Source organism: Phyllobates terribilis, unplaced genomic scaffold, assembly GCF_046119375.1.
Source record: "Phyllobates terribilis strain yellow unplaced genomic scaffold, ASM4611937v1 Scaffold_13__5_contigs__length_258822181, whole genome shotgun sequence".
Lineage (NCBI taxonomy): Eukaryota > Metazoa > Chordata > Amphibia > Anura > Dendrobatidae > Phyllobates > Phyllobates terribilis.
The window spans coordinates 209,706,379-209,721,143 of record NW_027362773.1 but is presented as its reverse complement, the minus strand read 5'-3'; the positions used below and the strand labels follow the sequence as shown (position 1 = coordinate 209,721,143).

Genomic DNA, 14,765 nt, shown 5'->3' with positions numbered 1-14,765 from the left:
ACTGAACTGCTCCGCCACGCGTGCACCATGCATCTGGGCTTGGTTTGAACAGTCATTTTGTGCTGACATAGTCCCTTTAAGCAGGGTAACCTGTTCCACAAGGTCAGAAAAAAAGGAGGCCAAAAGAACACTCTCTTGGCCTCCATCGGGTAAATGGAGCCTTATGGATACATTTGACTCATACGCCAAACAGACCCTGCAAATTCTTGTTTGTAGATGAGGAGATTCATCTAATCCATCAAAAATTATCATTTAATTGTAACGATTTGGAAAAAAAATATGAATGGTGTCTTCCAAAAACAGCTCCAGTTTTGCATTTATTAAACCTGCAATACCAAAAACAGCCAGTGAAAAAAAGTGGTGCTGTTTTTGGTCAGCTCTAGAGAAACCTTATAATACTATGCACTATAAAAGGTCTACTTACAAACGTCCACATGACACTTATCTGCTGCAGATTTGCAACCTGATTTATCTATTACATTGTAACTCATAGATTGTAAGCTTGCGAGCAGGGTCCCCGCTCCTCCTGGTATCTGTTGATTTATGTGATTATTATTATTTTTATTATTATTCTTGCTATTCTGTAATGTCTTTTATTGTCTGTACAAGTCCCCTCTAAAATGTAAAGTACTGCAGAATATTTTGGCGCTATAGAAGTAAAAATTATTATTATTATTATTATTATTAATTGCCTGTGAAATCCTCAGCATGGTAAATCCAAAGTGTCTGAGAATTTCCAATGTGGATTTTCTCAGAATGAGATTTTGTAAAGTTTCATATCCCATCCTGCTACTGTAACACAACATCTGGAAACAGGCTTGGACTGGCCCATCGGAGAAGAGGAGAATCCTCCGGTAGGCCGCCCCTCTAAAGAAGTGTAGATGAGCAGTGCTATTACACTTCATTCAAAATTTGATGAAAAAGATATACGGTAATCTAATCATTCATTAAACAAGCTAGCCAAGTTAATATTACATAGAAGAAAAAGTTAATTTGTGTACTAGGGTAAGGTTATTTTTTCATGTAGCTGAACAGTGGGCCCCAAGAATCAATGTTACTGGTGGGCCTTTGCCAACCCAGTCCAACACTGTCTGGAAAGGTGTCCTGGGAACGTACTCTATGCGCTTGTTCACACTGGTCGGAGGAAAAAAGGAAGGAAGAAGTCGCTCGCAAGATAAGAAATTTATCCTGCCCAAATGCCAGGGATAAAGTGATGCCACTCAGCTCATTAGATGGGGATAACAGATGGCGAGGGAGCGGTAATTTATTGGGGATACTTTTTTTGTACTTGGCTGCTAAAATATCAACCTGACGGCAAACTTCTACTCCATGCACACCATGCTTTATTATACAAGTGGCACCCCTGCCCTCCTTTCTAGGATTTTTTTGCAGCGTGCCAATTATTTTTTTGTATTGTACATCTGAAGTTCTGTAAGAAACAGGAAAAAAAAATGCCTATGGCAAGAAAAAAAAGAGTCTCGGCTTAGCCTTGGGGAAGATTGCTTTCTATCTCGCCTTCCCCATCTTGGCTGTCTGTCAAAGAGTCGTGGAATGCTCTGCAGACTGTTCATTAGACAAGGTGATATGTGATGTGCTGCAGAAAGGATCTACTGATGGCTGAGGTGCGATATTCTAAAATTAAAGGGGTTTATCACTGCGGTGTCGGTGAAGACGTGCAGGACACCGCTGACCCCTGTGCCCTAAAGAGACAGAAAACTGTCCCCACCCAAGACCTTCTGGGGAGTCATATACCAAGATATGACAAAGAAGGGGAGCAAGGATGTGGATGAGAATATTGATAACTATACCCCAAAAATCCTAACTAATTTAGCATTTTTTTAAAGATCACCCTTAAAGATCATTGTGTAGGTGTAGAGGCAGAGACCCTGATTCCAGCGATGTGTCACTTATTAGGCTGTGTTGTAGTTTCAATAAAATCAGCAGGAGATTATCACTACAGGACTAGGTGTCTCGTGCCTCCCCGTCCTCCTACTCTGCGTAACCCCGCCCCCACCACTGATTGGCAACTTTCTGCCTATGCACAGTGTGCAGCTAATCAGTGGTGTGGGCGGGATTATACACAGCTCCGCATTCTGCATTGATTTTATCAGAACTGCAGCAAGCAGCCGAGTAAGTGACACATCCCTGGAATCAGGGTCTCTGCCCCTACATTATACTGCTCTCTGATTACATAGCAAAAAAATCGTGACAGATTCTCTTTATAAAGGTTGTCCAATTAAAAAAACCTATATATTACTCAATGACAGAGTAGATGATAAATGTATGATTGCTGGGTGTCTGATCATTGGGAACCCCACCAGTCACAAGAAAATGTGAATGGACCGGTAGTGAGCATGTGCAACCACAGGACTGGTGATTCACATGCTCACTACCACTGCATTCACACAGGCAATTTTGGGACCTCCGTACCCTGGATCAGTAGGAAGTCTCAGTGATCATACATTTACCCTTTATCCTGGGAATAGGTAATATATGTTGTTTATGGGACACTTGGGACCTCATTTGAGGACAGACAAGGCGCTTTGTTGCCCCTAGCATGTTCTAATAGCTAAATGCAAATTGGTAACTATTAGAGCTCATGCAGACGACTATATTTTCGGTCCGACAAAACATCGGATCACACTATGACCAATGTTATTCTATGGGGCCATGCACATGTCCGATTTTTTTCTCGGACAGAGCCGATCAGAGGAAAAAAATCGCAGCATGTCCAAGTTGAATCCGATTATCTGGTCGCACTTAGCCATACAAGTCAATGAGTCTGTGAAAAAAAATCAGACTGCACTCCGATGACATCTGAGTGCAGTCCGATTTTCACGGACACAATGGAGAAGATGGAGAATTTTTTTTCTCCATCGTCTCCTCATCCGAGAGAATCGGATCACACTATGATCAGAGTGTGATTAGCATAATTGTCCGGATTCTCTCGGATGAGAGATTATACGTTCGTAGAGCCCCATTCATCAATATCTTTGCACTTTTATTCCAGTAGTGTTTTTTTTTCCTTTACGCTTTATTCATCATTTAATTTGCACCCTTTCTAAGCTAACTTTACTTGGTTTCATCTGTTATACTTTTTTTTATTCTGTTTGCCATTATGGATCCGGTTTTGGTGATCTAGATGTTTTCGAAAATGTCTCAAAAATTATTTGTGCAAAATTTTTTAATTTTCTTTTTTGCACAGTTCACAACATTTTAAACTGTTTAAAGAATTGTGCAACTTTTGTCTTTCCCAGACTTCTGCATGACAAATATATAAGACTTCAAACCCTCATCTCCATGTGTCTTGAGATAGTTGGAGCAGAATTGTATTTTTGGGGAGAGTAGATCATAAAATCTACATGGCAGTCATATTGGTTATTCACTAGTTTTTCCAGAAATAGGAGTAAGTAGGAAACATCTGCGATAGACTATTGACGTAAGACGTCTTCAAGGACGGTAAGTATAAATCTCAGGAGGTGCGCGGGCTGTCGTTATTATTACACACTGGACACTTGAGCATATATTAGGATATACAGCTGTGATACCCGGGGGATATTAACCTGCCAATGTCTGGTGCTCGGATCTGTATCGATCTGTGCTCGGAGGTGGTTTGTTATCCTCCGGTAGCCCATGCACTCAGCATTACTCTTGATGTGTCTGTGGCTGACTGCTTCCTGCAGATCTGTAACAGATGGGATATTAGCGTGTGCAGATCTGTATTAAAGGTGTTATTATGCTCAGCAAGTTTATAATAGAGGGCATGCTAGGTGCTTTACTATGGATAGGCTCAGCCGGCTGTGACAGCTCCAGGATAACTCATAGGAAGTGCAAGAATTAAGGAAAAATATGTAAGGAAGCAAGTTACAATTTATTTATAAATACAGTGAAACCTCTTGGGAACGACCACCCAAAATAGTCTTCTAGTAGGGTGGTCCTCTCTGGTCTCTTTTGAGTTGATCTTTGGATGAGTAGTATTTTCTGGGTTTTGTGACCCATATTGTCCTCATTATTGGCATATACGGTGCTGTTCGTTCAAGGTCTAAGAGCACTTATGACCTGAGTAGAACTGAGGAAAGGTGGGTGACAACTGTTAGGAGCAAATTTCTGGCTGAAAATTTGGGTAAAAAAGTTGCACTTAGAAGGTAAAAGTTCTCCTTGTCTCCTTGAAGCTGGTGTAGGCTGAAAGTCTAATGTGTATGGGGGCTCCCGACTCTCCCCCAGATCTAAGATGTCTTGAGAGAGAAGGATTCAGAATGTTGGATTGTCAATGGAAGATCCTTTTTGTTATGGTTCACCAGTTGAGGTGGATCCGCTAAGCCTCTGATTCGGGTGGACCCCATTAGTGGAGCTTGAAGAAGACATGTGGAATCATGGAGACTAGAACTAGAACTAACTGGAAGTTCAGAAGCAGATGGACTAATGGAGTGGAACCCAGCAGAGATGGATGCGAGTTGAAACACAGATAATGGAGCACACCAAACAAGGAAAACTAGAGTCTCACTCCCAAGACACAAGTGTGTCCCCAAATGAGCCTAAAATAGGTCTAGAGCATACGTGTCAAACTCTGGCCCATGGGCCAAATCTGGCCTGCAGGGTGGTTATATTTGGCCTGCAACACCAGAACCGCCACCCCTATGTCGGGCCATTATTCTGTATGTAGAACTATGTGAGGCCCATTATACTGTGTGGAGGACTTTGTGGGGCCATTATTCTGTATGGAGGATTATGTGGGGCCTATTACTGTGTATGGAGGACTATGTGGGGCCCATTATACTGTATGGTGGACTATGTGGTGCCCATTATACTGTATGGAGCACTATGTGGGGCCCATTATTCTGTATGGAGGACTATGTGGGGCCCATTATACTGTATGGAGGACTATGTGGGGCCCATTATACTGTATGGAGGACTATGTGGGGCCCATTATACTGTATGGAGGATTATGTGGGGCCCATTATTCTGTATGGAGGACTATGTGGGGCCCATTATTCTGTATGGAGGACTATGTGGGGCCCATTATACTGTATGGTGGACTACATGGGGCCCATTATACTGTATGGAGCACTATGTGGGGCCCATTATTCTGTATGGAGGACTATGTGGGGCCCATTATTCTGTATGGAGGACTATGTGGGGCCCATTATTCTGTATGGAGGACTATGTGGGGCCCATTATACTGTATGGTGGACTATGTGGGGCCCATTATACTGTACGGAGGACTATGTGGGGCCCATTATACTGTATGGAGCACTATGTGGGGCCCATTATTCTGTATGGAGGACTATGTGGGGCCCATTATTCAATATGGAGGACTATGTGGTGCCCATTATTCTGTATGGAGGACTATGTGGGGCCATTATACTATATGGAGGACTATGTGGAGCCCATTATTCTGTATGGAGGACTATGTGGAGCCCATTATTCTGTATGGAGGACTATGTGGGGCCCATTATTATGTATGGAGCACTATGTTAGGCCCATTATTCTGTATGGAGGACTATGTGGGGCCCATTATTCTGTATGGAGGACTATGTGGGGCCCATTATTCTGTATGGAGGACTATGTGGGGCCCATTATACTGTATGGTGGACTATGTGGGGCCCATTATTCTGTATGGAGGACTATGTGGGGCCCATTATTCTGTATGGTGGACTATGTGGGGCCCATTATTCTGTATGAGAGCACTATGTGGGGCCCATTGTTCTGTATGGAGGACTATGTGGGGCACATTATTTTGTATGGAGGACTATGTGGGGCCCAATGTACTGTATGGTGGACTATGTGGGGCCAATTATACTGTGTGAAGGACTATGTGAGGCCCATTCTTCTGTATGGAGCACTATGTGGGGCCATTATACTGTATGGAGGACTATGTGGGGCCCATTATTCTGTATGGTGGACTATGTGAGGCCCATTAAATTAAACTGTATGGAGGACTATGTGAGCACATTGTTATGTATGGGGGGCCATTATTCTGTAAGGAGGACTATGTGAGGCCCATCATACTGTATGGAGCACTATGTGGGACCATTATTCTGTATGGAGGACTATGTGAGTCGCCTTATACTGTATGCAGGACTATGTGGGGCCCATTATTATGTATGGAGGACTATGTGGGCACATTGTTCTGTATGGTGCACTACAGTCATGGCCAAAAGTTTTGAGAATGACACCAAAATTATATTTTCACATGATCTGCTGGCCTCTGGTTTTTATTAGTGTTTGTCTGATGTTTATATCACATACAGAAATATAATTGCAATCATATTATGAGTACCAATAGGTTATATTGACAGTTAGAATGAGTTAATGCAGCAAGTCAATATTTGCAGTGTTGCCCCTTCTTCTTCAAGACCTCTGTAATTCTCCCTGGCATGCTCTCAATCAACTTTTGGACCAAATCCTGACTGATAGCAGTCCATTCTTGCATAATCAATGCTTGCATTTTGCCAGAATTTGTTGGTTTTTGTTTGTCCACCCGTCTCTTGATGATTGACCACAAGTTCTCAATGGGATTAAGATCTGCGGAGTTTCCAGGCCATGGACCCAAAATCTCTATGTTTTGTTCCATGAGCCATTTAGTTATCACCTTTGCTTTATGGCAAGGTGCTCCATCATGCTGGAAAAGGCATTTTTGGGCGCCAAACTGCTCTTGGACGGTTGGGAGAAGTTGCTCTTGGAGGACATTCTGGTACCATTCTTTATTCATGGCTGTGTTTTTAGGCAAGACTGTGAGTGAGCCGATTCCCTTGGCTGAGAAACAACCCCACACATGAATGGTTTCAGGATGCTTTACAGTTGGCATGAGACAAGACTGGTGGTAGCGCTCACCTCTTCTTCTCCGAATAAGCTGTTTTCCAAATGTCCCAAACAATCGAAAAGGGGATTCATCAGAGAAAATGACTTTGCCCCAGTCCTCAGCAGTCCACTCCCTGTACCTTTTGCAGAATATCAGTCGGTCCCTGATGTTTTTTCTGGAGAGAAGTGGCTTTTTTGCTGCCCTCCTTGAAACCAGCCCTTGCTCAAAGAGTCTCCGCCTCACAGTGCGTGTAGAAGCACTCACACCAGCCTGCTGCCATTCCTGAGCAAGCTCGGCACTGCTGGTAGTCCTATCCCGCAGCTGAAACAGTTTTAAGATACGGTCCTGGCGCTTGCTAGTCTTTCTTGGGCGCCCTGGAGCCTTTTTGACAACAATGGAAGCTCTCTCCTTGAAGTTCTTGATGATGCGATAGATTGTTGACTGAGGTGCAATCTTTGTAGCTGCGATACTCTTCCCTGTTAGGCCATTTTTGTGCAGTGCAATGATGGCTGCACGTGTTTCTTTAGAGATAACCATGGTTAACTGAAGAGAAACAATGATACCAAGAACCAGCCTCCTTTTAAAGTGTCCAGTGATGTCATTCTTACTTAATCATGACTGATTGATCGCCAGCCCTGTCCTCATCAACACCCACACCTGTGTTAATGGATCAATCACAAACGATGTTAGCTGCTCCTTTTAAGGCAGGACTGCAATGATGTTGAAATGTGTTTTGGGGGTTAAAGTTCATTTTCTGGGCAAATATTGACTTTGCAAGTACAGTAATTGCTGTTAAGCTGATCACTCTTTGACATTCAGGAGTATATGCAAATTGCCATTACAAAAAATTAAGCAGTAAACTTTGGAAAAATTACTATTTGTCTCATTCTCAATACTTTTGGCCATGACTGTATGTGAGGCCCATTAAACTGTATGGAGGACTATGTGGGCACATTATTATGTATGGAGGACTATGTGGGGCCATCATACTGTATGGAGCACTATGTGGGACCATAATTCTGTATGGAGGACTATGTGAGGCCCCTTATAATGTATGGAGCACTATGTGGGGCCCATTATACTGTATGGAGGACTATGTGAGGCCCATTATACTGTATGGAGGACTATGTGAGGCCCATTATACTGTATGGAGGACTATGTGGGGCCCATTATTATGTATGGAGGACTATGTGGGGCCCATTATTATGTATGGAGGACTATGTGGGGCCATTGTTGTGTATGGAGGACTATGTAGGACCATTATTCTGTATGGAGGACTATGTGGGGCCCATTATACTGTATGGAGGATTATGTGGAGCCATTATTATGTATGGAGGACTATGTGGGGCCACTATTCTGTATGGAGGACTATGTGGGCCCATTGTTCTGTATGGAGGACTATGTGGGGCCATTACACTGTATGAAGGGCTATATGAGGCCCATTATTCTGTATGTAGGAATATTTGGGGCCCATTATACTGTATACTGGTTGGCCCGCAACTTTGTCCAAGTTTTTCATTTTGGCCCTCTGTGTGTTTAAGTTTAACATCCCTGGTCTAGAGAGATGATGTCATAGATCCACGCCGGGCAACCTGCAAAACCCAACGTGGAGTGCAACAGAGGGCAGCGGACCTGGGAGAAGGGAGTGGAGCCCAGGATAGTCAGGACAGGTGTTTAGCACTTTTGCTTTCTGGCATTGGCTCCCTCACAGAAGCCGAGTGTCACTGTCTCTGGCAGATAGCTGTTGGCTGAATGATCGTTTCGCTGACAGCTGCGTAATGTGTATGAGAGGCTTACGGATATCAGCCAAACCGGAGGCACGTATCTGCAGACTGACTTCTTTCTCCTCCTCAGCACAGTTGGCCAGGTGAGATACTTTGTAAAGCAGGATGAAAATCTTTAATCTGCACTAAACCCTGAAATACTACCGACTATAGACACACAAAAAATTGAGTCCAGGGTCTATGTCTTAGAATTCAGCTAAACCTTATTACATTTGAATAGGGATAAGCTGCAATATCATAAACAGCCATAGACAATAGTGGCTCTGTATAATTTTTTTAATTTCTGGGGGGAAAAAACTCATAGAAAACACTTGGTTTGAAGCCACCACACCACCAGTATGCCAGGTGTACTAACCTTGGCTTTTTCTGCACAATGCACGTGTCCACTGCCCCTGGACTCGAAGAAGACTGAGAGGAGACTTAATAGCTGTCTACAAATATCTCAAGGGCTGTCACATTGTAGAAGGATCATCTTTATTCTCATTTGCACAAGGAAAGACTAGAAGCAATGGGATGAAACTAAATGGGAGGAGACACAGATTAGATATTAGAAAAAACTTTTTGACAGTTAGGGTGATCAATGAGTGGAACAGGCTGCCACGAGAGGTGGTGAGTTCCCCTTCAATGGACGTCTTCAAACAGAGGCTGGACAGACATCTGTCTGAGATGGTTTAGTGAATCCTGCTTTGAGCAGGGGGTTGGACCAGATGACCCAGGAGGTCCCCTCCAACTCTACCATTCTATGATTCTATGACTCTTCTAACAGGCCTAGGGTTTTGACCTACTTTAAGAGTTGTCATTGAGACTAGATTGGGGTAAGAAAAAAACTATGCTCTGGAGGGGGCATCATATGAATGTTGCAGCCAATCATCAGTCAGAATGTGATTAGTGGCAACTGATTGGCTGCAGTGGTTATATGATGCCCTCTGCAGATTTTGAAGCCCTGGGACCCGCGGACTACACTATAGTGAGTGCACGAGAGTGTCGCCAGTCTGGGAGGTGAATATAGCATTTTCTTTATCACCTCACCTCGTTCTCATTGACAGTAACTTTTAAAGTAGGGGAAAACACCTTTAATGCCAAAATAGGTGGTTTTGCATTGGGCATATGTGGAATGCTAATCCCAAGCAGCATTATAGCAAACTAGTGGTTTAGTGGCCCCAAACCTAGTGATGGGTTCTCTTTAAGAAAGGCCAGTTGGCAGAGAATGACCTCCTACTCTAGGTGGGGCTGATCTCCTACTCTAGGTAGGCCTGACCTCCTACTCTAGACGGACCTGACCTCTTACTCTAGGTGGGGCTGACCTCCTACTCTAGGTGGGGCCGACCTCCTACTCTAGGCGGGGCCGACCTCCTACTCTAGGCGGGGCCGACCTCCTACTCTAGGCGGGGCCGACCTCCTACTCTAGGCGGGGCCGACCTCCTACTCTAGGCGGGGCCGACCTCCTACTCTAGGCGGGCCTGACCTACTCTAGGCGGGCCTGACCTCCTACTCTAGGTGGGCCTGACCTCCTACTCTAGGTGGGCCTGACCTCCTACTCTAGGTGGGGCTGATCTCCTACTCTAGGTAGGCCTGACCTCCTACTCTAGGTGGGCCTGACCTCCTACTCTGGGTGGGCCTGACCTCCTACTCTGGGTGGGCCTGACCTCCTACTCTGGGTGGGCCTGACCTCCTACTCTAGGTGGGCCTGACCTCCTACTCTAGGTAGGCCTGACCTCCTACTCTAGGTAGGCCTGACCTCCTACTCTAGGTGGACCTGACCTCCCCCTCTAGGTAGGCCTGACGCCCCACTCTAGGTATGCCTGACCTCCTACGCCAGGTGGGCCTAACCTGATACTCTATTTAGGCCTGACCTCCTACTCATGATGGGCCTGACCTCTTACTCTAGGTGGGCCTGACCTCCTACTCTAGGTGGGCCTGACCTCCTACTCTAGGTGGGCCTGACCTCCTACTCTAGGTGGGCCTGACCTCCTACTCTAGGTGGGCCTGACCTCCTACTGTAGCAAGGCCTGACCTCCTACTGTAGCAAGGCCTGACCTCCTACTGTAGCAAGGCCTGACCTCCTACTCTGGGTGGGCCTGACCTCCTACTCTCTGTGGGCCTGACCTCCTACTCTAGGTAGGCCTGACCTCCTACTGTAGCAAGGCCTGACCTCCTTCTCTAGGTAGGTCTGACCTCCTACTCTGGGTGGGCCTTACCTCCTACTCTGGGTGGGGCTTCCAAGTTTGAATGCAGCACTCTTGTGCAAAGCATCACAGTCCTTACTTTTCGGACCTTTAAAAAGGGGACATAGAAGCAATTACTTTTCAAACAGTCCTTAATTCTGGAATTATACATGGATGCAGATGTCATAAATGCGTAAATATTCTGTGGGTGGAATTATCCTTTAAAGCCGGTGTGTATCGGGACATGTGTGCAGGTATTGCCTATCCTGGTCTTCGCCATTACAAGATGCGCATTCTTTCATTCCCAGCTCCGATCTTTGGCTCCCAGCTGCACTGAGTGTTTCCATAACACAGACCAGATGGAGCCCAGTGTCTCAGGGTCTTATCTGGAGTTGTTCTTGGCGGGGCTTAGTCCTGAATTTCAGGAATACTTTACTTTATTTAGGAGCAGAGCCTGCTCTGGCTCGGATCAGCCTCCCAACATCTGCTCTGCATTTCCAGCCATTTAAAGAGCATGGAGTGGGACTGATTATGGGGGGAATCTTTTAACCCTTGCTCTCCTCCCACGCTCCCTACTTGTCATTTTTCACCCTCTGTCAGATGGTTGTATGATCCCAGCACATCTCCATTTCTCACGCTCTCTCTCTTCCTCTTCCCGTGTACTTGTTTGCATTAATATAGTTAATTTTCTTCCTCTTTTTTGCCGCTTCCCCACATCTTCAAGTAATAAGGTCGATCTGTCAACTCCACACAGTACAGGACGGACGTTTTGGACTAAACTGCTATTCCAACCATTAATTCTTCAGGAATTAATGAGATTATTTGACTTTAATGTGCATTTTTTGTGCCTTTTTTTTCTACTTTTCATTCATAATGTGGACCCGTCACATCTACTACTAAACAGTAACAGAAGCAAAAACTATGGCCCATATTCATCGTTTGCAGGTTTTTTTGTAAGTTATTTTTCTTTTTTTATCTTGTGGTATTCGTTGCCAAATTCTTCAAGCGGTTCATCAATTTTACAAAAAGTCAAAAACGCTTTTTAGTTTTGTCTTTAACTTTTTTTTGCACCTTTTTAGTGCAAAAAGTCAATTCTTCTGCACAACGTCACAAATTTGCACAAAAATTTTTAGGCGTACAAATAAAAAAATGACTTCGGAGGCAATCTGGAATAAATTTATTCAAAAATTGTGCAATTTTTGTAAAAAGTTGCATTTGAGGAATCAGGCGAAAACATCTAGAAAAGTCACAGTGACGTTAAAAATCTGAAAAATGTTCATATTTTATGAACCAAAAACAACTTTAAAAAAGGTGCAAACCCTTTGATGAATTTGTGACAAATCAAAAAGTGGGAGTTATTCACGCAAAAAAGTGTCGAAAATGAAGTGATGAATCGGGCTTTATGTTTCCTGTCCCGGTAAATGGATTTATCCAATGGTCCCTGTAGAAGGTGGGGGTGCGTGACTTTTGTACTCTATGGCCTACTTTATGGCCTATATATATTTTCTATATATGTCCGTTTTTCCTTGGAAAGTGAGAACATGCAGCGGATTTCAAAATCAGCGGCGTGCTCGTTCCCGTGCGGATTTTCACTGCTTATTTCAACTTATACAATGCTTTAAACCACAGATTTAACCAAATGTTCAGCAATGTGTGAACATATCCTAAGGGTCTGGGTTATTTCCTACATAGCTGCCATGGCAGTCATAACCACGTTTTTCCAGAAACAGATAAAACAGAAGAAAATGTGATTAAAGCTTTAAAGGACAAAGCTCTCGGTTTGCACAGGATTATAAAAAACATGCCTGCATATATCCTTAGTGTACGGCTAGATGGTGTAGCGCAAAAATTGTGCGGCAATTGCCCACTGCGGCTGGCAGAACTTCACCCACAATATCTAGACTTCATCAAAGGCTTCTCACTCATCCAACCAGTCCCTTACTTTGCACTATTTTGCACTGATGAGGGGCAAAAAACCCCGAACAGCTCTGCAAATGGAGGCTTGTTTGGCTTTTTTATCCTCGACTAGGCTCTTTTAGGATCCGATAGGTGTCACCTCAACCCCACCTGTGTTTTTTTCCTTTGTCATAAGGTTATTTTCAGATTTTATTTCCCAGGTCTGGCTCCTTAAGGACAAACTTTACCAGTTAGACCCTGTTAGTATAGAGGTCTAGTTCCATAAAAGTAGGGCAACGAGGAAAGAATTGCAACCTACGGACAGGTGTGTCACTGCCTTAGATGAAAGCAGTTGTGTTTTTCTAATCCTGGACAACCCCTTTAAGGATGAGGCTCCAAGGTGATTGCAGTAGACCATAGTGCAATGTTGCACGGGCATGAGATGCAATATCCTGAGTTTCCGATAAGATTGTGTTATCGATATAATCTGATATTGGATTGCAATCTGCCTGTAATAAATTCAGAACAAAAGTCTAATATAAATGGGTAATTTGGCACCGCCGCCACTTCTTTTGGGCAGCTGGACCAGGAAACTTTTTTTAATTTTTTTTTTTTTTACATGTAGTTGGCATATTTTTCATGGCCGCCAAATGAATTTCTCACAGTTCTTCTCATTGTGCGGAGGCAGCTGCGAGCCATGTTGTGTCCAGTCCGAGCAGATGTAGGCGGCTGGTGTCGCTTCAGCTGGGCACAAACTGTAAGGCTCAGCTGGCAGAGCTCTGCTGGAACTTCTGGTTGATTGCGTGGCACAGATGGAAGGTGCCCTCTTTTTCCCGCTTGCTCCTTCCTTCTCTGTGCATGTGGCACATTTGTAGGGATGTGAGTATGCAAGGAGCCGGCTGCCCAGGCGGAGGGTGATGGAATCCAGATGTCAGATTCTGTCCAGCTGCAGTCCATTACAGAGCAAATAAAAATAATCCAAGGAGAGGAGGAGAGTTCCTGGCTGGAGCCTGCTCTGGGAGCTCTGGAGTTTTCCAGGGATCTGTCAAAAACCCAGTGCAAAAACAATCCCAGTGGTGAGAAATGATTTCTCCAAACAGGAGTCTCTATCTGTGGCACAGACTGTGAGATCGGCACCGGGGACGCAATCCCATATGCTGCTGTGACAGCTCCATGCAACACAATAGACACGACACGTTTCGAAAGTAACTCTAGGGAGAATGGTTTGTGGTGCAGGAAAGAATGGGTTAAGGCTGCAGGCAAAGGGCTGCCCCTGGCAAACTTCTATCCTCCTGTCTCCTGCCCTATGTTCCCTTCTTTGGTCTTGGCCGGAGTTACATCGAAGAGCGGGATAGATCCCAGCAGCTGCCACACACCTGTCCTCAGCTCTCAAACTGCAGTGAACCCTCAGGACTGTACTGCTGGCAAAGGAATCGAGCGCCAGCAGCCAGGCAAGGGTTAATAATAGCAGAGCGCGGCAGGAGGAGGGAGGGCAACGGAGGGGGCACAGCTGATCCTAACAGCAGGTGTTTGGGAATAGCTTTAACTGCTGTGTTCTGTCTTGTCCCCTGGTCTCCGCCTCCGCTGCGCTCCACCTGAATGGTAATTTCTAGCCATCATCCCTCCTGACATACTTTGTGGGGGTTTTTTTCTCCAGGTGATGATGTAAATCCTCCGAGCATCCTTTGACTCATGCGTCCGCTTCTTCTTCTTCACAGGCAAATTCTACAATACGGTCATTACAATGCCAGACTCCCCGGCTGATGTGAAGACCCAGACAAGGACCACTCCACCCAACATGCCCCCTCCATCACCTGCCCTGAGCCAGGGGGCCAACCGCAACTCCTCCTTCACCCCGAGCACAAGTGAGATGGCTCTATAGCATGTTATTCTTCCTCTAAGGAAATATATTTATTTAGTGTTTTTTTTTTACAAATTCCTTGGTATGAAAGAGGCTTTCTATCTAATTTTCTATATAGGCATAAAGAAATGGTTCCACTGGGTTTGCCATGGATGAGAGTTGGATGGAAGAGTGTTGGATGGATGAGTGTTGGATGGATGAGTGTTGGATGGATGAGTGTTGGATGGATGAGTGTTGGATGGATGAGTGTTGGATGG

The 14,765-nt window shown here is 44.7% G+C and overlaps 1 protein-coding gene across 3 annotated transcripts in view; it reads left to right on the top strand.

The window, feature by feature from the left end:
* CBFA2T3 (CBFA2/RUNX1 partner transcriptional co-repressor 3) overlaps positions 1-14,765 on the top strand; it is a 53,676-nt gene that overhangs the window by 13,389 nt on the left and 25,522 nt on the right. For all 3 annotated transcript variants that reach the window (XM_073659180.1, XM_073659181.1, XM_073659182.1), the window contains exon 2: positions 14,366-14,512. In XM_073659180.1, the coding sequence (XP_073515281.1) occupies positions 14,392-14,512 (121 nt within the window). In that variant the 5' untranslated portion in view covers positions 14,366-14,391. The remainder of the gene's footprint in view (positions 1-14,365; positions 14,513-14,765) is intronic.